Raw genomic sequence first — 24,574 nt, 5'->3', positions numbered from 1 at the left:
GCGCAAACTGTTAAAAGTAGACTGTTTCCAAAGGGTTGCCTCTTGAATTTTCTCAAAAATTACATAACATATAGGAACAATTATGTGTTAGTAGACTTCATACGTGAAAGTGATTCAGGGGTTTATGTAGACGCAACATTTTCATCGACTAAGCAAAACACAAGCAATTAAAAAAGACAATGTTAGGTAATAGGGGTTGAATTTAAGTCAAGGGATGTTCTGCTCAAACTATATAATACACTAGTAAGACCGCACATGGAATATTGTGTGCAGTTCTGGCCACCACAGTACAAGAAAGACATAGGACTTGGAGCTGTACAGAGGAGCAACCAAGTGCATCCCGGGACTTAAGGACATGTTCTACTCTGACAGACTCCGAGAATGAAACCTGTTTAGTCTGGAGCAGAGGAGATTGCGTGGGGAGCTAATCCAGGCATTTAAAATCCTCAAAGGCATTGATAAAGTAGATCCAGCCACATAATTTCAGCTTAAAGGGTAAATCACGGACTCGAGGACATCATTGGAAATTAAAACTGAAGTCGGTGGTATGGTATGGTACTGTGGTATTCTGGAACAAACTACTGAGCCAAACTTTAAGAAGAATCTGAATGAGATACTGGAACAGCTTAGCTAAACAAACAGGCTTGATGGACTGAATGTTCTCCACTCGTGTGTCAAATTTCTTGTATTCTAAGTAAATTGGTTTACTGTTTGTAGGAGTTAATGCAATTCCTGGTGGGATCAGATACCCAGACAGTGCAGGGGGCTTTCATTATGAAGAGAGTGGGAAACTTTTGCCTATCACCAGCAACTGGTTCATACACTGGTAAGTACTTTTTTTTTGGTACTTCTGTACGAAATGGACAGCAGTTCCTACCCATTCTAGTGTTGGGCTCTGTGGCGGAGGCACCCTGGTTGCTTAATTTTTGGAATTTAAATTATTAGACTGATCTACCCCAACCACAAATACTAATCTTAAAAACAAAAATACGATTTGCATCACGATAACAGAAAATGGTACTAGCCGTCTGTTTAGTACACAAGTACCATTTTTTTTTCTTCATTTTTCAGTAAAACAGGAGTCTCTAACTCTAGTCCTAGAGCATTAATGGCTACAAATTTTATTCTAACCCATTTCTTAATTAGTGACCAGTTTTTGCTGCTAATTAACTTTTTCCTTCATTTTTTTTGAGATTCAGTCCTCTGAATTGCTTCATTTTTTCCTCCGACCGTACCCAAACAGAAATGAAATATCAGGTGAGCCAACAGAAGACCAGCTAAGTTGTGGCCTCAAATGCCAGATAGTTTCTTAATTAGAAGCCGAGTCTTTTTGAGGTCATTTATGTTAGGTAGAATGCTAGAGGGGGCTGGGCGGTCTCGTGGCCTGGAACCCCTGCAGATTTTATTTTTTTCTCCCGCTGTCTGGAGTTTTTTTTTGTTTGTTTTTTATTCCTCCCTGGCCATCGGACCTTACTTTTATTCTATGTTAATTAGTGTTTGCTAGTTTTAATTATTGTTTACTTTGTCTTTTTTCTCTTTCTTTTTCATGTAAAGCACTTTGAGCTACATTGTTTGTATGAAAATGTGCCGTATAAATGAATGTTGTTGTTGTTTATTAAACCCGTTATGTACTTCAACTTAATTTTCTTTTTTTAAAAAACACTGTTGGTATGTTGTTTGTACCTGCACAGGTCAACATTATAGAGACCTTTACTTTCCTTTATTTTCAGGCATTGTGTAGTGCAGGCATGTCAAACTCACTACCATTGGTGGGTAGCTTCGACTGCCATACGTGCGTCAGCGGGCTGCACTGTAACAGATACTATTATACAAAGTTACTGTAGCTTTCTTTCCAATACTGAAAACTTAAAAAAAAAAAAGTAACACTTTAAGTTTAATGAAAAGCAGTTTATTTCCATACAATTTCCGTACAACAGCGTACAATTAGAGTCTTAGCCTCTTAGCTAAGTCCTTATATTATTATATTATATTCATTGCTTATATAGGAGTCTTACAGTGTGAGATTTATTTCTTTTGTCCCAACACTTGGCATCTCTTGTTAGTAACCAGTTCGTCAATACCTTGATATTGAAATCTTGAAATCTTGTGCAGCTGCAACTTTTATGAGGGATGAAAGGTGCTCGACAGTAAGTCTTGAGCGATGTGGGGTTTTGGTAGCTTTCATTAATGAAAACAATTGCTCACAAAGGTAAGAACTTCCGAACACAGACAGTACTCTCGATGCCAACTTACGGATCTGCACATTCGAGGGTGGCAAGTAAGCATACAAGCCTGGAACACCAACTTCGTTGTATTTTGCCTTCAGAATAGAATCTGACTGCAATTCAATCAATTCCATTTGGATATTCCCAGGCGCATTCTCAACGTTGTAAGAGTATGGTGATGTAAACAGCGCAAAGTCCTATTTGTGTGAACTGAAATCATGAAAGTACTCACTGAATTTATTGCTCAGTAATTCAAGTTGGAAAACAAATCCTCCAAAAAATTTTACTTTACTAAGTTTACTTCAAAGGTTATATTGTAAAATAAGCCGATATGCAAAAAACCCCCTGCCCTACACTAATTTTACAAACTCCGAATCACAAAAATTTGCTAATAAACAACTCACCAACTTCTCATGTCCACTTCAGATCTTCAGCTGTAGTCTGCACTAACTGTTTGTTACAATACTAGCACAAAATGACATAAAACTAGAGCAAAAAAATCGTGAAAATATCCATCCATCCTTTTATCTGAGATCAGGTTGCGGGGGCAGCAACTTGAGCAGAGATGCCCAGACTTCCCTCTCCCTGGCCACTTCTACTAGCTCTTCCGGGGGAATCCAGAGGCGTTCCCAAGCCAGCCAAGAGAGGCATGGCCTGGGTCTTCCCCGGGGTCTCCTCCCGGCTAGACGTGCCCGGAGCACCTCACCGGGGAGGCGTCCAGGAGGCATCCTGATCAAATGCCCGAGCCACCACTTCAGACTCATCTCAATGCAGAGGAGCAGCAGCTCTACTCTGAGTTCCTCCCAAATGACTGAGCTTCTCACCCTATCTTTAAGGGAAAGACCAGACACCCTGCGAAGGAAACTCATTTCAGCCGCTTGTATTCATGATCTCGTTCTTTCGGTCACTACCCACAGCTCATGACCATGGGTGAGGGTAGGAATGTAGATCGACCGGTAAATTGAGAGCTTTGCCTTACGGCTCAGTTCCTTTTTCACCATGACAGACCGATGCAGAGCCGGCCTCACTGTGGATGCCGCAACGATCCGCCTGTCGATCTCCCGCTCCGTTACGTGAAAATATGTGAGCTATTACTACTCGTGATGGTCAGTTCTGCCCAGTGGCCAGTCTCAGCAGCCCAGCAAGTGGTGTAGCCTGCCAGGCTGCTGCAGCCTAGCACTTCAGTTGCGATGTCGCGGCTCATTATCTTTGGTCAAGACTTGTTGGAGGGTATTCGGGTGGGGGGGGGAGTTTGGTGGGATTGTGGTTGGCAGTGTCATGCCTAGGGTATCAAGGAGCTGATGTCGCAGCTGCAACTATACTAGCAGATGATGTTTCTAGTACTGCAATGCCATGGGGAAAACGCACTTTTGTTAGAAGGCAGAAGTAAGAAAAGTCAATAAGGTAGCTCGAAGATGCGAATGATTCAATCACAAATGATAGTAATCATTTTGTAAAAATTTAGTGCTAACTAGGATCTGTCATGCGGGCTGCAGAGATTGACATGCCTTTTATAGTGGACACAGGTTAGCTGGTCATGTGTTGGCTCATTTTGTTTTATTGATTGAATGTTAATTAAGGAAAAAATAAGGGATCAGAATCTTAAATAGAAAGTCAATTAAATTTTAGGCAAAAGAGTTAATTTGCTCCAAAAACCAATTACTAACTAAGAAACTGGTTAGAATGAAAACCTACAGCCACAGTAGCATTCCAGGACTGTAGTTGGAGACTCCTGTTCTAGCTTTTCTCACTCACATGTTGGATCGCTATATTGGTCCAGATTCCACCACTATAGTCTGTTGTATAATTCCTTGCATGATACTCTTTCCCCTTAGATCTACGTTATCTTTAGTTGTCCTGTTCTCCTCCGCCCTAACACCTCAATATCTATTATTCTTCTCACCACATTGATTACCTCTCTTCTCATGACGTGCGTTTTCTACTTTAACAAAAATTCCTGTGTTATCTTTCAGATTTGTCTAGTTTTAACCTGTACTTATGATTCTCTCATTCCTGATCTTATGAAGCTTTAGTTTCTCCTCTCACATCCATTTCAACATCCTCATTTCTGTAGCATCCAGTTTCCTTTTCTGAACCTGTATCTGTCCGATCTTCTGATCTATACAACAATTCTGGTCTTACCACTGTGTTATTTACTTTACCCTTCACTCTTGCACTGATTCTTTAGTCACCTAATATGATACCTTTCTCCAATTTTTCCAATCTGATTGCCTTGTATGGTTTAGTTCTAGATCTAATTCTGTATACTCGGTTACGGCTGATCCAAGATACCTGAAAATGTTTCACCTTTTCAAACCTTTCTCTCTGGAGGGTAACTTCTCCAGTTTAGGTATTTTCTCATTTTTCATACTAGTCTTCAAGTCCCCAGTCCTCAATAGCTTTACTGCCCCAGTTTCCTTTACACAATATGCTTAGTTCTGCCACATTGCACAATGTCACCTGCAAGTATCATGCACCATGGGGCCTGACCTACTATTTCTCTAGCAATAATATCCATTACTATAGTAGAAAGATACTGACTTAATGATGATTGTTGATGTGACCCAAATACATTTATTTCTACACTACTTCTCACTTGTGTTGGCACCTTCATACATATCCTTACATACTTCTCTAGTACTCCCAATTACATACATCTCCACATTTCTTGCTGGAAAACTCCTATCAAATGCCTTTTCTAAATCTGTAAATACCATATACAGTTCTTTCTAATGCTGTTTTTCCACAATTTGCCTCAGGGTGAAAATCACAAGTATTCATTTTCCTGCGATAAATACAAACAATTCTTCCACTGATGTTGCCTCACTTCTCAGCATTTTATCCATTATCTTTTCCCTTATTTTCATTGTCTGTGACATCGGCTTTATACCCTTATAATTTCTGTAATCCTGAATGTCTCCCTTCTCCTTATCTATAGGCAAAATTACACTGTTTGTCCACTTACCTGGCATTTCCTCTTTACAGTAGATTTGACATTAATAAATCTTTTCCTTACTCCCCTTGACTCTTCCATACTTCAGTTATTTCATCTAGTCCAGTTGCCTTCCCATTCCTGATTCTTTACAATGCCTTTTTGACTTCTTTCGCGTTATCCCTGTTGTTATATCCTGATTTGATACACCATCTTTAAATATTACCCTTTGTTTTTCCTAATTTAACAGTATCTCAAAGTAAGCTTTTTGCCTTTCCTTGATTTTATCTATATTATTAGCACAACTTCCCATTTACACTTTATCTGTTTGATTTGGGTAAGATGTTTTGTTGCTTTTTCTTGAGCCTTTATGATTCAAATATTTTTTTTTCCTCACCTTCTGGAGTTTAGTTACCAATGTACCTCATCCCAGTGCCTGGACATTTGCTCTTGCCATTGCTCTCTTTGAATGTTTTTTTATTCATCCTTGTCTTTTTCCATTCTTGTTCTTTCCTGCCTCCTCTTTGTATCCTTTTTGGCAACAGTGCTTCTGGTACTGTGCCATTCCACCACCATGTTCCCTTCTCTGCTGAGGAATTTCACCCTGTTAACTTTCGCAACACTTCTTCTCTCATTTACCTGACTTTGGCTGTATTTTCTCCATAACCTTTTCCTCAAACTGCTTTCTAAGTTCTATTTCTCTGAGTGGCTGCCATTTCATTTTTGGTGTTGCCTGCTTTGGTCTTCATTTTCTTCTCAATTCTACTGTATAATTAGTTACCCCTAACTTATGATATGCTGCTACACTGTTGTCTATTTTATAACTTTTCTAATTCTCAAATTCATTTAAATGAGGCTTCCCGCACAAAAAAAGGAACTGACTATTGCCATATTAAACGCCATTACATAATCTACTATCTGTACCCCCTCCTTGTTTCTCTCCCCTATCCCCTGACTACCATGTATTCTCTCGAATGACTCTCTACTCCTTTCCATATGTCCTTTCAAATCTCCTCAACTGATATGCCTAGATGGGTAGAAGAAAAGAATTTAATTGAACACTCGTGTTTTTTAATGTGGGAGAAAACAAACTGTTTACAGACACTGGGATAGTGTGCAAATTCTGCACAGTAGTCACTCTGTTACCATAATATCAGTTTCTGAATATAAATTACTTTAAATTCAGCACACTGGAAGCCTTTTTTTTTTTTGATTATCCCTTGACATCCCATTAATGTATTACATGATAATTTTGATCAGGTTTGAGATCACATAATAGTACAAGTTAATGTGTCTTTGCAGGTCCACTTCTGGTGACACTCTACAGCTACTGGAACAGTCACTGGATATTAACCTCCTGAACAATGCTGTCAGCTTAAAATTTCTAAATTGTAGTCTACTCCCAGGAGGGGTCCATATCTATGAGACACACAGTCATGTCTTCATCCTAATTGTAACTAATCAGACCCTCCATAGAATAGTGCTACCTCACCCTGCTCGCATGTACAGAAGTGTAAGTAAAAGATACCTGTTTCGTCTTTTCTGACATTTTACTAGCTTGAAAACTGGCAGTGTTTTTGTTGAAGACTCTTATCTCCATGTAAAATTTTAATTACCCATTTTACTATTTTTCCAGGAGTTCATAACAGAGATGCAAATGCAGTCTGTTTTTACAGATATTGGCAAAGTGAACTTCAGAGATTCATCAACTAGCTATATTATCCCTTCAGTACCAGGGCATATGGCATCCTCTACTGCCTCTAGTGCCTGGATTACTAGTGATGGAGAAGCAGTCTTTGTCATTGCTTCAGCTTCTGGTGGTATTCTGCTAATTCGGCTGCCTCCTCATGATGCCCAAGGTATGGTTCCTACATAGCATTTGCTTTGAGAAAGTATTTCTTTTGTGTTAATTGGCGATTGTAACAGTATACAGAATTAACAGATATGTCTTTAGTAAACAAAACATATTGAGATAAACTGTACATTTTTACAGTTGCTTTAATTATGTGATACAAGAGGTTATACCATTGAAATTTTACAATACTTGAAACCCTTCATTACTATGGTAAAAATAGGAATCCAATTCCATGGCTTTTTATTAAAGTACTAGACATTAAGCCCGTTACAATAACGGGCGCTAGAACAGTAGTGCATAAACATTAGTAGGAAGAGTCTGTATTAAATGGAAAGGGACCTTGACCTCATTCTGTTTGTTTTCTTAATTTTTTTTGTCAAAAATTTTGCAAGAAGCCTAAAGTAAAATAATAATAAAAATAAAATAGAAATGTATATGACAGTACAGCAAGTATAATTAATATTGCCTTAGTGTAAAACTTTGTAACAATCTGTAATGCACAATATCTGAAGAAGATATTTAGGAAAAATTTTCTATTTTTTTTCCTCATGAAATGTTTCTATAAAATTTCATTATAGACAACATTTCTTGTAAATATTCTGTCCGAGTTTGGCAACAGTTTGCCTTGTTCAGGACCATCTACAACTTGACAACAACATCTGGAAAACTTCTAACTCTTGATAATGCAACATGTAACTGACCGTGGTTGAATACTGGTTTTGGCAAGTAAATGCCAACTTTTTCTAAGGTTTGCTTTTCTGAGTTTTTCTCTTTTAGCGTTTTCTGACGCTCATTTTCTTTTTCTTCAATCGATCTATTTGCTCGTATTTTTCTTTGTCTTTCAGCCTTTCTTTTGTTGATGTGTACTTGTTGAGCTGACCGTTCTTCTAGGAGATGTTGCTTATATAGGATTTGATTGTCTGTGTCTTTTGTCCTACTTGGCATGGTTTTTTTTTTTTGGAGTGGTGTGTTGTTAGTAGATACTTCCGTAATATTTTCTCTTACAGAAATACTGGCTTGTATGTGGCTGTAATATGCGTCACTGTATTGTGTGCCTTTAATTTTCTCTCACAGTAATACTGGTTTGTATTTCCGTAAAATGCCTGTAATTTTCTCTGACAGTAATACTGGCTTTGTTGTCCGTAATATGACTTTAATTTTCTGTCACAACAGTGGGCAATCAGCATAGTGTCCCCAGCAACTGATGTAATGTGTGGTGTGCAGCTTATAATCGTGCCTGTGGTGTCTCCCCAGCAAGTACTGTGCAGTTCCCCAGCCAATATTTTAATCTGTGGTGGCGTGCAGCTGATTATTGTATGTGTGGCGTCTCCCCAGCAACAGATTTTATGTGCGCGGTCGCGACTACCCAATCAGCACTCTACCCAGAAATGATGTCCTTTATTTGCGTATCATGTGCGGCGGCTAGGCCATTCACTGTGTGCCCAGCTTCCAGTGTGTGTGCGTTCACGGTGCCGTACGCATGGGCGGGGCATGGTGCAATGCGCGACCCTGCGCATGCGCACTTCACCAGAAGACACACACACACGGACACCTGGACACACACAGGGATTTTATTAAAGAGGATTCAAATTTTTGAGGTAAATAATATTATGCCTTTTTGTGTAGTACAATATAAAGTACATCAATATCAACAGTAATGTCGGCCAAAAATACTGGTATATCCATCATTTAAACAATATTATATTTAAACGAGTATTGGCATTCCTAAATATCAAATAAAATGAAAGGCTTGAATTTTAATGTGTTGGAGAGATGGGGATTCTCACAGTGTAAAAATAAATGGGGTTTATAATGAGATTTTAGCATAGGGTTTATGTAATAGCTGGTATAGACGAGCCAAATAGCTGCTTTGTTTGAATCTTGTGTTGATGTTTCATGCTACAACTGTTGTTTGTATTGGTGGTCCTAACTGTGGGTGCATGTGAGTTGGACTACAGCATGACCCTGATCTGTTTACACCAGTTAGAAAATGGACAGATGCTTGGACTGATAAACGCCTGTGTGTGTTGATTATAATCGGAGAATAAATGCAAAGCCAACGTTCATTTATTGGGACTGTGTAGGGCACTATTTAAAAGCGTTTAATCTTGTTTATCTTTTCATTCTCCTATTACAAATGCATGATAAACAATCAATTCTGCTTCATTTGATAGGTAATTATATTTTCGTTCTCAAAGCATGCACAAATCTGTTTTTGAAATAATTCTGTAATGGGACAAAAGTGGCAGCAATGTGAGCCTGTGAGAGTGTTTTGTTTTACTTTTTTTTTAATATACAAGTACAATTCCTGCTCTTGTACAAACACAAAAGCATTTCCAGGCGTGACCTCTGGTGTTTTTCTTTTTGACTTATGTTGATATGGCACATACAAACACCACAGTGAAACATTTTTATATGTTAACTTTTACTCAGTTTCTGTTATGTTTTATTGTGCCTACCAGAGTAATTTGTCTACTTGCAGTCATACATGAGTGCAGTAGCAAGTTTCTCAGTACTGCCGATACTGTAAAAAGGCTGGTACTGTTATATTTTTGGAACATTGGTACAGAATTAGCACCGAAATATCAATTCTTGTAACATCCTTATTAAAAAAGATTAGCCTTGCTGACACATTCTGTTCCAGGTAGGTAAAGGTTTCAGTAATGGTTTGTGTATTTCTTAGAACACTATACAGTATATTCTATTATGTCAGGATATGAGAGTTAAAACGTAAGCTCATTTTACATAAGTGATATGTACATTTTTCAACCTTTCAGGGTCAGTTTCAATCATCGAGCTGAAGCAGAGCTCAGTGATGCAGAGGCTCCTTACTGGCTGGATGCCAACTGCAATTAGGTAAAAATACATATTTGTTTCTTGGTTACTGATGTTGGAATAACAAAGTGGTGGGGAAAGACCGAGATTTTCAGAAAGCATGCTGTTACCAACAAACTTTGTATTGTTAACCTTATTCATTGCATCACTAAGGTATTCCCTTCACAATCATATGTTTTAGGCTATTGAGAAGGTAGAGTTGTAAGAAGAGGTAAACAATATGGCAAAAATAATGTCAACATTTTTGGAGATATTTTAATGATTTATGTTTTACTGTGTTTCATGATTTGCTTTTCTAAAGTTTGCTTTCATGTTACTGAAAATAGTGAACAAAGCTGGAAGCACAGCAGTGTGACATTTAGAAAAAGCTAAAAAAGTAAATTTTATAATTTGGAACACCTTTTTCTTTTAATTCGTATTTACTAATTCTAAACTAATTTCAATCAGTTTTATACAGCATGTCATTCAGAAGCAATGTTGTAAATCCCTCCTAATCAGAAATCTAATAAGGGAACAGGTAATGGCAGGTAGTCTGATGTAAAAGGTGGTGTTAGAATGTTAGTTTGAACAGTTTGTCTAAAGTGTCTGTGTCATTAAGACCTCTGGTGGATGACAATATAATCATCAGAGCTGAATGCTCTCTCTAAAAGTGAACTTGTTACAGAAATGCACAAGTACTTTTTTTTGCAAGGTTACTGATTCATCTTAAATTAACTTCATATATTTTCCCCAGTTTTATTTGAAGCTTATCATTGTTGGTATTGGCTAGGTATGATGACCTTATAGATTTATCCGTTAAGAACTATCTAACGCTTTTTCTGGTAATATTATTTGGTGAGAGTTAGTAAAGACAACAGGCCAAATCGAGGTTGGAGAAGAGATAGTGAAAGGCATCCTAGATAGATTTTTTTATTGATAACTGAAATCACATAGCATGTGCTAATCATGAGTAGATTGTTGAAAAAGCATTCTAGCCCTTGGGGCTGCACGATGGTCCATACTCGTTAGCCATTAGCAGATGTGGATAAGCTGTTGTGTATATATACTAACATGCAACTCTAACATCACCACTTAATAAAAAAATGTGAATTTAACTCAACAAACTCCTCATCATTTCTATATAAAGTGAACAGTATTAGTAAGAGGCACTTTTTCAGTATTTCTTTTAGTGATAAAATTTTAATCAGAAAAGTAAAAAATGACACTACGCCCCAGAGTTTGACACTAGCTATCTATCTGCTTTAGACTGAATGATGGTACTTATGTAAACTTGGAAAAAGCTCATTGTAACATAATTATACCATTTTTTTGAACCTGCATACTTTCAATTTTAGCTGCTAATGAGAATTACACTCTGCTCTGCTATTCAAGTCTGACGTACATTTATCAGATCAAGTCAACTCCATGTACTGTATCATATAATTCTAAAGTTTAACACTAGAATTACTTTGAAAAAACTTGTAGATCCGTCCCACCGCACCTCTCTGTCAGTGTCTTTTGTCCTTTAAATGTGTTGATATGCAGCAAACAGCAAGCAGCCTGCTATCGCATCCCCCACCCCATACAGTTTTCTCAGCTCAAGTCTGTTTACCTGCGTGTCAGTTGCTTAGAGTTGTATAGAGTGAGAAGTCATGCAAAATGACACCTTTTATAAATACTATATTGTTATTTGGAACACTTGCATTTCATGTGTGTTCCGTGTCTACAACGATCTATGTATACACATCATTAAAACAGAAAACGTTTTTCATGTTTTAGTAATAATTGATAAAATGTACACATGAAGTGTATAATGTATGAAGCCTGAATTCCAGATATCAAAGAAACACTTTCACAAAAGGTACAAATAGAACAAATGCGCTTCCATTCAAAAATGTAACTGCAGAAAAACAACCCACGTTAGGGTACAACATTGACACGTAGTTGCTACAACAGCTTCGGTGACTGCTAATCAAAGCTTCATGGGTTCGATCCCGGACAAGTCCGTTTTGAGAAGTGAGCTGCTTGTATTCTTACTATTTTAGAACAAAAACTACATTTGATTCCAGTCTGTAACAGCCGGTGTAATTTATGATACTTTTAAAGGTTAGCTTTGTTGTGTGTGTTTTTTTTTTTTTGTTTGTTTTTTTTTGTTTGTTTTTTTTTTATTCAGTTTTATTCTCTCGGCCGCGTTCACGATCCCAACTCCCCCAATGCATTTGACACTGCTGTTTTCACATAGAGGGGCTATAACGGTGGTAAACTCGAATCATAACGACAGTTCTACGTCGGATCAAAAATGCACTTTTGCCATTGCTGTACTTTGTATATGTACATGGGAAGCCCTGCACTCTACTTGTGACTGTAGGAAGTAAGTAAATAAATAAAGGTAAATGGGTAAATAACATTCGATCTGGCTTTTATGTAAGTAACATATAAATGTTAATGTTTTGGGCACATGCATCATAAAGCTGACACACAAACGCTGGTGAGTCTGCCTTCTTCGTATCTCACCGTCACTTTATTTTTTTTTTATTTAGTTTTATTGACTGTTCCTGCTGCACTGAATAAGCTCACGCCTTCTGGTGCACGATGTCGACGCAGCACAGAGAAAAAAAGAGACAAATATATGGGACATTGGATATAAAATGAATCAGAAAACATCATTGCACTAATGCAATATTATTTGAAAACAAACAGCATCAGATCGGGTGTGAATTTACTCTGGTGCTTTGTTACTTAGTCAGATCTGAAGGGGGGGGCGGTTGTTAGAGCGTGATCATGATTGAGAGAATAAAACTGGAGCTTATTCAGTGCAGCACCCCAGTTTTATTGTCTGATTCACGTTCAAGCCTCCAGAGACTCACACACACACACTCTTCCGATCTGACGGTGTTTTCAAATAAAGATATGGTACAAACTTGTTTTGTTACACCCCCTCTTTATTTGAAAACCGTGTCAGATCTTGTGCACGAATGAGCCTGGGAAAACTGTGGATGTGAGTGTTGTGCGTGACTGATAATGACTGTGGATGTGAATTTTTTTTATTCAGTTTTATTCTTGAGTGTTCCTGCTCACGCTGCATTAGTATGCGACTTCTGATCCATGATGTCAAAGCCGCACTGACAAAAAACAGACTTGGGTATATATAACATTTGGAATAATTCATTTTATGACCTATATTGTACATTTCGGAAAAGCGTTGTTGCACTAATGCAACATTATATTCATTTACATACCTTCATGTAGTTGTAATCATGACATAACTGTATAATGTGTGAAGCCTGAAGTCCAAATGTCAAATAAACACTTTCACAAAAGGTACAAGTATAACAAAACAAGTGCACTTTTATTCAAGAATATAAACGAAGAAAAAAGAAAGCCGGTTACAGTAGGCGGTTGATACGAAAGCTTGCATGGTGCAATGCTAAAAACTGCTGATTCCCAATCAAGAGCTTCTGGGATGGATGCTGGGAGCTTCTCATGTTTACTGTTTTGAGTTGAAAGCTGCTCTTATTGTTAATATTATACAATAAAAACATACATTTGATTTGCGTCTGTAACAGTCGCTTTAAATGTATAGTACAGTATTGTCAAAGTTAGTGTCTTTTTTTTTTTTTTTTAGTTTTATTCTCACTCACGTTCACGCTCCCACAACACCTCCCTGCCCCATAAACCCCTGATCTGACACTGTTTTACAGGGAATTCTCAAATGTCATATATATCTAAGTCTCTATTTTTTTGTCAGTACGGCTTTGACATCATGGATCAGTAGGTGCATACTAATTCAGTGTGATCAGGAACACGCAAGAATAAAACTGAATAAAAAAAATTCACATCCTCAGTCATGCACAACACTCGCATCCACGTCCACAGTTTTTCCAGTCTTGTTTGACGCAAGATCTTTCACGGTTTTTAAATAAAGAGGGGGTGTAACAAAACAAGTTTGTACCACGTCTTTATTTGAAAATGGCGTCAGATCAGAAGGTGAGGGGAGGTGTGGGTACTAAATAAGCTCCAGTTTTATTCTCTCAATCACGATCACGCTGTGACACCCAACCAGTTGAGTAACAGTGCCAGTGTAAATTCACACCCGATCTGATGCTGTTCATTTTCAAATAATATTGCATTAGTGTAATGACGTTTTCCGATTAATTTTATACCCAATGCCCCACATATTTGTCTCTTTCTTTTTTTCTCTGTGCTGCGTCGACATCATGCACCAGAAGGCGTGACCTCATTCAGTGCAGCAGGAACATTCAATAAAACTGAATAAAAAAAAGTGACAGTGAGATACGAAGAAGGCAGATTTACCAGCGTTTCTGTGTCAGCTTTTATCCCTCCAGATCAGAGAATGTGCAGTTCCATTGCCTCAAAACACTACTGGCATCTACAGTTATTCCCAGTTTCAAATAAAAACTAACAGCGACAGATCCCCAGGGCGGTGTATGTATGGTGATCGTGACTGAGAGAATAAAAGTGAAAAATGAAGGTAACTTTTACAAGTACAGTTTTATAAATGTACACGGTCTTTTACAGACTCAAACCAAATGTTTGTGTTTATTGTATAATATTAACAATAAGAGCAGCTCACTACTGAAAACCGCAACTGCAGTCGGCAAGTCTTACCGCTACGCCACAGAAGCTGTTGTATCATCCTTGAACCTTTTGTGAAAGTGTTTATTTGATCTTTGGACTTCAGGCTTCACACATTCTATAGTTTATGCCTACATTTTGTAACATTTATTACTAAAATATGAAAAAGTTTCTGTTTTAACAATGTGTTACACCGATTACTGTAGAAACGGAACACACATAAAATGCATGTGTTCCAAATAACGACCTATTTTTTCCACTCTAAAACTCCAGCAGTTCACTCACTCCCAAATAATCAAACAAGATATGAGCGGGGAGAATTTTGTGAACTTTCTGCGATGGTGGGGTGATGGAATAGCCGGCTGCTTGTCTTAATTGGCCATTTACAGGACAAAAGACTCTGACGGAGAGGTACGAACGGATTTAAGGTGGACCGGATTTACGAGTTTTCTGGTAGGCTCTGGTAATTCTAGTGTTAATGAAGTCTGCTTAAGTTATTTAACATTATTTAACATTTTTTTGTTGCGCTTTACCTTGACATTTTATTTAGATTACAATCCAGTTTGCAGTTGTTTTAGCAGTGAGCATTGTTTTTTCCTTTCCTTCTTGCAGAGGTGATCAAGGCCATTTGGACACACCACTTAGTCTTGCTGTCCGACAGCTGGAGAGTGACACATTTATATTTTCTTTGTGCCAGGACCATAAACTGCGGATGTGGTCCTACAAAGTATGTGTTTCTGTCTTTGTTGAATTGTATGTTGTGATTTGTGGGCAAGCATAAGCTTGATGACATCTTAAATGTTGTATTTTTTTCAGGATCAGATATGCTTACTAGTTGCTGATATGTTGGAGTACATGCCAGTGAGCCACGATATTCGTCATACTGCTGGGCAAGGACACAAACTGCGTCTCTCCTTCTCAGCTTCAATGGGTCTCTGTCTTGGGGTTTACCTTAGCTTTCCTAAAAGAGGACAGGTATCTTACTTAACAGCTTTGTTCAGCTTCTAGAGCAAACCTCAACAAAAGGATTTTTTTTTCTGCATTTCAGTCAAACTCTTTTCTTGTCTCTTCCAGTTCTGCATTTTTCAGCTTGTGACTACTGAAGCTAACAGATACAGTTTGGATCACATTTCTTCACTTTACTCATCCCAGGTAAATCAGTGTTTAAAATTGAAAAGGTGTTTTTTTTTTATAAAGTTGGCATTTTTAATTTTTCAACTATAAAAGATTCAATGTTAGTTTTGTGTCCTGTAAGTGTATGGTTTGGCATTCCAAAATTTTAGATCCAAGTTACTTTTTATTTACATTTTAAGTTGCAACTCTTCCTAAAGTGTTTTCTTTTTCCTAAAATTACTCGTGTCCATAGTTTATAGTTGTGTATTATGTTGGACTTGTGCATCAGATGCTAGCTCCAAATAAAATGAGTCTATATCATAACTTGATAGAAGTGACTTGTTCTGAGTTAGTCAAGACTATCTTTTCAAAGTTATTTATTTTATCAAGGAATAATTAAGTGTATATAACCCCAACCTGCAAAACTGCCAAAAAATAAACTTTAACACCAAGTACTTCTATTCTGGACCATGGTTTTCTGTTCAATATTTGTAAGACTGCTCATTTTATACTAATTGATATTAAAGAAAAAGTGTTGACAAATCGTTCCCAAGTATGTTGCATCTTATGTAATAGCTCTTTATAGTTAGGAGATCTACAGGTATTTAATGTATCTTTTTTTTTTTTAGTACTTTATATAAATAAAGTGTGTTTTTGAATTCAGTGTTGTCTATAACTGGCTAGCTACTGTGTTGATTTTATTTGAAATGTTAGCAAAGTCCATGCACAGTACTGCATCTGTATTACCATCTTATTGAATGACAGCAAGATAAGGAAATACCCATTTTTTGGCAGTAATTTGGGGAATGATAGAAAAAAACAACAACTTTTCAAGGACTGGCTTACTGCATTTCTTGCTTTGTCTGTAGTTCTATGCAACAAAATATTATATGCTACTTGCTGAGAACTTGCCCAAAACCTAAATGTTATCACAGCTGTTTAGTCTTCTGGATACACAGGAAAAGGGTATTACAAACAATATGTTACGTGATCATTTTTAACATGTGCAGTTGGTCAGCAAGTTGTGTCACTCATTTGCTTATGCACATAGTTATGGTAAATGTGTAAATTTTGCACCCATAATTGTAGAAGATCTTCAAAGTGGACAGCGTCTGGAATATTTTTATTTTATAATAAAAAGCTAGGTTTTCTATATTCTGTGACCAATTAATTTAGTTATTGTAAATTACAAAACAGGAAAGAGTTGGTAACAACCACTGTGCAACGAGTTATTTATTTAATTTGCATTTACAATTTCAGTGTTTAAAATGAGTTGAGATTTCAAAGGTGCCATAATTAACAATGTGGGGGTGTTTTCTTCGCTTTATTTTTGTAGAAAGCAGTGCAGCATATTTAACAGGTGGTTTGAGCAGTCACTGAATTGTCAAAAGAGCTGTTTCATCTTGTTTAAACATTGATCACGAGATTGCGTGCTGGCATCCAGAGTATATATTTTGTTTTTCAGTGAGCATTTTGCTGTCAATAGTGTTTTTTTTTTGTTTTTTTTTTTAATAAATAAGTTAATATCACACACTTCTAAAAGGCAACAAACTGGTTGGCACTTCTAGTGTGTGCTATGCTGCTCTCTTTTGAACATTTTCTAAGATTATATATATATATATTTATATATATATACATACAGTATGCTGTATTTATAGAAAAATAAAAGTGCAGCAATACCTACATTAGCTCAAGTAATGCTGGGGTTTATTCATTAATGTATTTTTGTATCAATAGTTTGAACACAGCCCTTGAGATAACAAGGATTTTGTCCAGAATATCCAGACACTTAGTATGTGTGATGTTACTGAGGTCAACAAGGGTTAAAGAGCACGTGGGACAGCATAACAGCTCCACAACTTAGACTCAATTATCATACATCACATTATGTGCAAGGATCTTTTTAATAAGCATTCTTCTTTTGATTGTATAAATACTCATAAAACAGAAAATTACATTTTACCAGTATTTTTTTAATAACAAATTACCATGAAGAGACAGTAATTTTGTTGCTGCCGTTTACCTATCTTTGAAATCAAATCCAAAATTGCATATTGGATGGCTACGTTAATTAATCTGGCACAAAGCACTTAGCAATTGTAGCTATGGTGGCACACAAAACAGAGTAACAAAGCTAAATGCATCTGCTTATTCAAGAGATGTTTATTCTTTGTGGGCGAGCAAGTTTGCAAATGAAAGTTTTAACTTAGAAACTGTTGTTTTAATGAAGCAAGTACTTGGTGCCTGTGTAGTGTATACACAGAGGGCATGTCTGCCAATTGTATGGCATGTTGTAAAGTAACTGAACACTGTCAGTTTAATAAATAAAAATTACCTTCTCTGTACATGGTAATGATTTATTTAAGTAAAAACTACTCTTCTGTGTATATTATACTTCCAAATGCTGTGTTCTCTTTCTCTTCCTCATAGAATATTTTAAGAGACACTTCATTTTTAGCCACCACTCTCTTGGCACTAAATGCCTAACCATGCATCCCTGAAGAAATTAAAACCTGGACGTAGGGCACCAATACAAGCATCACATAACAGTTTTTTGGTTACCACAAAGACCAGCTCTATAGAGGACAGCAGCAATCTGTCTAGCAACTAGACAACTGCACATACCCAGTTCTCGCAGCATGAATTTTTAAAAGCTTTGAGCAAGGTGTGGGAAATGGTTATGGTTTTTCATTATATAATTTTGTAGCAACAGCTGTGGTGAAAAATTCTGTATTGGTGTTTTTTGCAGAAATTGTTGATAGTGCCCCCCCTTCCAGCTAATAATGATGTTTGGTCAATCTTCAGCTTTTTTTGTTTCTTCTATGTCTTTCTTCCAGAATACCATCCAAATTAGTTTTTTTTTGTTAGAAATATTATTCAAATGTTGATTTGGAAACCTACAAAAATAACAATATATTGCATTTCTCCATTTATAAACCTTGGACTGTTTTATTTTTGCATACCCAGCAATATTTTTCACTGTGGATTGGGGGCAAGATATAAACTTTTTCTGCTATATTAAACATTTTCTTTTTTGTGTTTTTGAAATTTGTGATTATAGCCATAGTTATGACTATTTATTAAATGCATTGTGTTTTGTATATAATTTGTATCAGGTATTTATTTTCTTGCAAACATTTGTCTTTACTGTGGTGGATAGTTTTGATATGTATTTCATGTATATACTTTTTTTAATGTAAAATGAAAAGCCTTTTTTTTTTTAAATAAAGGATTAGAAGAGTAGTTGAGCCCCAACTGTATAGTTACAACATTAGTCAAATGTTGACTTGGTTCATAGTTTGCATGACATTTTTTTTATTCTCATGCTTTCTACACATGGATTTACTCTTGGTACTCTGGTTTTCTGTTCTATCCCAAGTATACATATTTTTCTAGGTCTACGTTGGTATATGTATGTGTAAATATGTGCATAGAAGTGAACTGACCAGAAACAGGAACAGCTCATTGAATTAAAAACAATGGTTTCACATTGATGGAATGAAATGTTCAAAAGAATAGATTTAGAGTGGTGAACTCAATGAAAAATTCTCATTTAAACTTTAAAGATAATGAAATTAATTTTAAAATGCAAGATTAGCATGCATAATGCAGTGCAAAAGCTTGTTTGGTGTGTTAAATAACAAAGGTCTAGATCACACAAAGCATTATACCGGTAGTTGGTTCATTCTTATCAGCTGATTATTCAGTGTGCCTGTATTCTCTCTCTCTCTCTCTCTCTCTCTCTCTCTCTCTCTCTCTCTCTCTCTCTCTCTCAGGAGACGTTGGTAGATTTTTCTTTGACTTCCACAGATGTATGGGCGCTATGGCAAGATGATGAAAGTCAAACAATTGTGAAGTACATTAACTTTGAACAGTAAGTTGACATTCATCTGTATTTTGAACACACTGTGTTTGTATAAATGAGAATGTTTGTTTTCATTGGGATTGATTGCTTACTCTGGCACTTTAAGTTGCTTAAATGATAAGTTTGATGTTTTCACAAGTCAAAATAATATATCTTTACAGTTGTGGCATACAATGCGTTTGCCACCTGAAATTACATTCTAAAGGGAATCATGTTATAAATTAAAAAAATTACTAGCACATTCTTAAGTTTTATAATGAAGTTAATGGGTACCATGATCCGATTGTGAAGTAAAGCCTTAAAACTTACTGAATACACAATTATCGAGCTAATATTGTAAGATTATTTATTAGCAACTTGAGATTCTGCACATATTACAAAACGAAAATGGTGTATCTATGTCATTTTAAGAAAGAAATCAAGTAAACTGCACACCATTGTTGTAAGAGGGATATTGACTATGCGCTATACTTCACCACTTGCCTTTGTCCTTTTGGGGTCAAGGGCATGGATTCACCTGAAAGCCCTCTCCATACACTGAATGTTTGTTCCCTGATGTGAATTCTTGTTTCAGTTCTGTCGATAGAAAAAATGAAAAAATTCACACTTAATAGGTTGCTCATACTCTTATCACTGTATGGAAGCTTATTTGGTCATTTTGTAAAGATGACAGCATCCATCCAACCAAGTATCCGGTGCTAAGCAGAAACAATCCCCATACCGGGCAACAGTACATTTCAGGGTGAACAAACACACACACAAACCACTTCAACAATGCTAATCCACCTAACCTGCATATATGTAGAATGTTTCAGACAATAGTGGAGAATATGCAGCCTTCACAAAGGGAACACCTGGGACGTGAACCCCAATCTCCTTCCAGTGCTACAACTGTGCCGCTCAAAAAATATTGGCTGTCCTCAATTTCTTCCATCCATTAATTTATTGTCCTGTAAAGGCACAATAGGAATAATACATTCATCTGAGAAATGCAAATGGCACATTTTCTTTAATCAAAACTTTTGCTTCTACAAAGTGCACATATTTTGTAAGTTTTAAGTATTCTTCCCAAGGTGACTTCAGTAACATTTAAGTCCATTATAAAGTGCAAAAGCAAGCTAGTTGTTTTTTGAAAAATTCAAAGAGTGCTTCACTTTAGAATGTATTTCCACATGGTAAGCTAATATGTACCATGATTGTGAAGACATAACTTCAACTTTAAAAATACTGACCTTATCCTTTAATATTTAAATATGTATATACTTTACCCTCATATTTTCCATCAGTAATGTAGCAGGTCAGTGGAACCAAGTGTTTGTGGAACCACCATTGGAGGAAGAAATCCATATTGGGGATGATCATGATCCTAGGGTGCGTGTTGTCTTTTTTTAATCTTAGTCTTTTTGTTTGGTAATAAGAGTAGTCAGAGTAGACCAGTGGTTCTCAAGCTTGGTCCTAGAGAACCCATATGTTAGCATGTTTTTCTTCCAAGCATCTCTTGTTTTTAGTTCGACTCTTATCCGTATTAAGCTAGCTTTTTCACAGTTTTTGTTTCAGGGATTAACATAGAAATTACTAGACTACGTTTGGTGAATTGTTATTAAATTAAACCAAGTATTTTGTTTGCCATATCGGTATAACCTAGTGATTTGTGTTTTTAACTTTATTTTTAAAATTACCATTATCATTTTAATTCTTATCTGGTTCTGGTTATTAAATGCATTATTTACTAATAAGCACATTCATGACACTGAAGTATTTGCAACCTTTCAGCATTCAGTGTTGTTTGCCAGAGTGTGAGTTCTGCTCATTGTTATTTGTCATTATTAGGATAAAATTAAGGGAACAAGCTACATAGAAAAACTGACAAATTAATAGGGAAGCAATAGAAAAGAGTAAAGCAATAGCAAAAATCCAAATTTTCTAAATGTTTTATAAATATAAAAATCACACCAATGTGCTTTTCTGAACACAGTATAAGAGACAAATGAAAAAAAGCAACTAATGAAATGAGATCGTATAGGATTCATTAATTGTTAAACTACTTGGAACAAATGCCTTTCTGGGGTCCCCAGGACTGAGTTTGACAACCTTTCAATGTTGGATTAGACATATCCAGCAGTAAACTTTTAAATTTAGTGACCATTTAACTTTGAATTAACTTCTCTTTCTTTTTCTTGGAAGATACTTCTAAATGCATGTCAATTTTAAGTTCCTGTAAATATTTTGCCTGAATTTATATTTTTGGATTTATTGAACCTCATTTTGACAACTTTCAATCTCTGTACAATCATTAAATAATTGGTAAATTTCATAGAACATGCATAAAGACGTTTTGTGTGGAAGAAGTCTTGATTTGCTAAATTCTTTTTTGCATTCTTTTTGCAAGGAGTTAACTGTTTAGTAACACATTACAGTTTTTAATCTTAGCCTGAATTTATGTTAACTTAGAGTTGAATTTGGTTTGAAAATAGCTGCCTATTGTGATAGTGATACATGAGTTCTTATAACCAGTTAAGTTTGACTGTATGATGGCTATGATGAGATGGACAAGAAAGAGACGATTGTATCTTAGTATGCATTGTTTTACAGGCAATGTTTATAAGCCATTAAACAATGTGAGCTTTCCTTTTTCATTATTATTTTTATAGGGATATTATTACTTATTAAATAAGATTAATATCTAAATTGTCAAAAATTTTCCTAATCGATCAGTAAGATTCACTTCAGATTTTAAATGTACAAAATTATTTTAAGTACTTTCTGGATTATGCCAGATTGTTTCCTCAGACTTGTACCAAATGTGATATTTATGTAACCAGCAGAGATTTTGAAATGTCACTGATGAAAATGTATCGGATTTCTCCAGTGCTACTAAACTCTCTCTTTCTTAGGAAACTTACCTGGAAAAGCTTTTTAGTCCTGGTCGCTTTACAGCTCTAGCGCTTGTGAAAGCTCTGCAGGCAAGTTCCCAGTTTCTTTTAAACTAATGTAGCAAGCAAGTGGTATTTGACTAGTTTTAATTGTACCTGTGTAAGCACATAAGCACTGTGTTTGTATGTGAATGTGTGTGTATAAATACTGTAAATAATAGCTAGGAAACGTACAAGTCATTAATCATCCTCCTCTAAAACTTTCTTAATGTTAAGATCTATTGCCGTGGTGGGGAAAAGATTATCGATCTTTCATGGGAGGCACTGAAGAAAGAAGTCACTATTGCTGTTGAAACGGAGGTAAGTCCATGGTGGTTTCAGACTTAAGCAGTTCAGAGTTCTTGGCATGTTTCAGAAAATGCAAGTGTATAGAAGCTCATTAATTTTTTTTGTGTTTGCAGCTTCAAGGCAGTGTGACAGAGTATGAGTTCTCTCAAGAAGAATATCGTCAACTGCAGGTGGAGTTCTGGTCAAAGTTCTACCAGTGCTGTCTGCAATATCAGGAAGCAATCTCATGCCCTCTTGCACTGTTTGTCAACTCTCACACTGCCTTAGTTTGTCTGCTTAGGAAAGTAAGTAATATTCAAATGGGCCCTGGGTGTTAATGAAATGTATGTTTGTCTGCCATTCATTTCTGAATGTTTAATTAGAGCCTTATAAGGCTCTGTGAACCAGAAATCTATAGTGTGATTTTGTAGAACCTCATTTGACTTATCTTTTTTTTTCCCCCACCAAAACAGGGTTTTATCTCATTTCTTGTTCCATGCTTTGCTGTTGATCACCTTTACCTGTCCTCAGACGATCAATTGGTGACAGAAGATGAGACTCCTCTCACAGATGGTAGTTTTTCAAGTAGTCTATTACCACCCCTATACACACGTATTATGTTTTAACATATAACGATTTGTTAACCTATTCTAATTTAATATTTCTTACATTTATTGTATTATATGTAAGCTATATATCAAGACTGCATAATCATGACAGCTCAATAAATGTATAGGTCAGGATATACAGAATACATTTAATGATGAAACCTCCGCTTTCTCATCTTTCTGTAGATGCTAGTACAGCACGAGACCTTCTGTTGTTGATAAGCTGCCTGCGACGGCTTGGTGAAACTGTTTCTGGGGACCTAGCTTATATGATGGAGCAAGCACTAGAGCATCTGGAGTCACCAGAAAGGGAAGCAGAAAAAATAATGGAAACATTACTGGCTAATGACAAGTAAGACAGTGAAATCATCATACTGCTGTAGTAATTTAGTCTAATCCATGAACTGGTACTTAATACAGACTGGTGTTTAATTAACAAAGAATTTAGGTAATTTTATAATGTAAACATTACTGAAAATGACTGTCATTGCTAATTACAGAGGACCTTATTCCAGTGAATCTAAATTTGTAGAGTATGTGAGCAAGGTGTGGAATAAAGTCTATAAAAAAATCATACTCTGAGCTTTAAAAATCTTAGCTTTTTATACGAAAATCTTTTGTAGTGAATGCTCAGTTTTAAAAGGTTACAATATTCATTGCAATAAGAACAGATACCCTTTTTTAAAGTAGTGTTTTTTTCTAATAATAAAGACCTCCTCATAATTTCTAAATCTTCATAAATACTGTAATTACATTTGTTTCATGCATATTTACATTTGAAACAAGCCAATTAATTGTCTTGCTCAGGTTCTCTTAAATTAGGCAGTGAATGAGCTAAGAAACTTGTGATTTCCATAGAATGTGAAAGCAAAAACTTAGCAACTATAAATGTTAGATTGTGTTGCTTCAGACACATCCTGACCCAAGTTCAAAAGAAGTGTATTCCAAAAACCAATAAAATATTTAAAAATAAGGCCAAGATGCAGATATTGATATAAACCTAAAACAACAACGATAACGATACAAGAAAAAAAGCAGCAAAATAATAGTGACTTAGAGGAATACTGAAACTTGGAGCAATGGATCAAAAATTATCTTAAAGGTCAAAAGAGAAACTGGAAAAAATGCTAGTGAAGTGAAAATCTAATTTTTTCAAGTAGTACTATAGGTTAAAAAGAATTTATGTAATGTTAGAGATGAGAAGCAGAAGTTGTTGGAAATGAGAAGCAGATAGCAAATGATCTAAATAAATATTTAATAAAAGTATATGAAACAGTAGGTAGAAATATACTGTTTTAGGCAGAAATAAAAACAAACTTAGCTTTCAGATTTTAAGGTGCAAGACCCAGATGTGTTTACGGCTCAT

General features: G+C 36.0%; 1 protein-coding gene across 1 annotated transcript in view; it reads left to right on the top strand.

Annotated features, from left to right (window-relative positions):
• The window catches only part of nup160 (nucleoporin 160), a 45,122-nt gene that overhangs the window by 538 nt on the left and 20,010 nt on the right, over positions 1-24,574 (top strand). Inside the window, exons 2-15 of the mRNA XM_039754248.1 lie at positions 718-826; positions 6,460-6,670; positions 6,794-7,016; positions 9,790-9,868; positions 15,035-15,149; positions 15,239-15,397; positions 15,497-15,574; positions 19,312-19,409; positions 20,687-20,771; positions 22,295-22,363; positions 22,550-22,633; positions 22,735-22,905; positions 23,074-23,173; positions 23,395-23,560. Coding sequence (XP_039610182.1) covers positions 718-826; positions 6,460-6,670; positions 6,794-7,016; positions 9,790-9,868; positions 15,035-15,149; positions 15,239-15,397; positions 15,497-15,574; positions 19,312-19,409; positions 20,687-20,771; positions 22,295-22,363; positions 22,550-22,633; positions 22,735-22,905; positions 23,074-23,173; positions 23,395-23,560 — 1,747 coding nt within the window. The remainder of the gene's footprint in view (positions 1-717; positions 827-6,459; positions 6,671-6,793; positions 7,017-9,789; positions 9,869-15,034; positions 15,150-15,238; positions 15,398-15,496; positions 15,575-19,311; positions 19,410-20,686; positions 20,772-22,294; positions 22,364-22,549; positions 22,634-22,734; positions 22,906-23,073; positions 23,174-23,394; positions 23,561-24,574) is intronic.

The sequence above is a fragment of the Polypterus senegalus genome, chromosome 1, assembly GCF_016835505.1.
Source record: "Polypterus senegalus isolate Bchr_013 chromosome 1, ASM1683550v1, whole genome shotgun sequence".
NCBI lineage: Eukaryota > Metazoa > Chordata > Cladistia > Polypteriformes > Polypteridae > Polypterus > Polypterus senegalus.
This window is presented reverse-complemented; position numbering and strand designations above follow the sequence as displayed.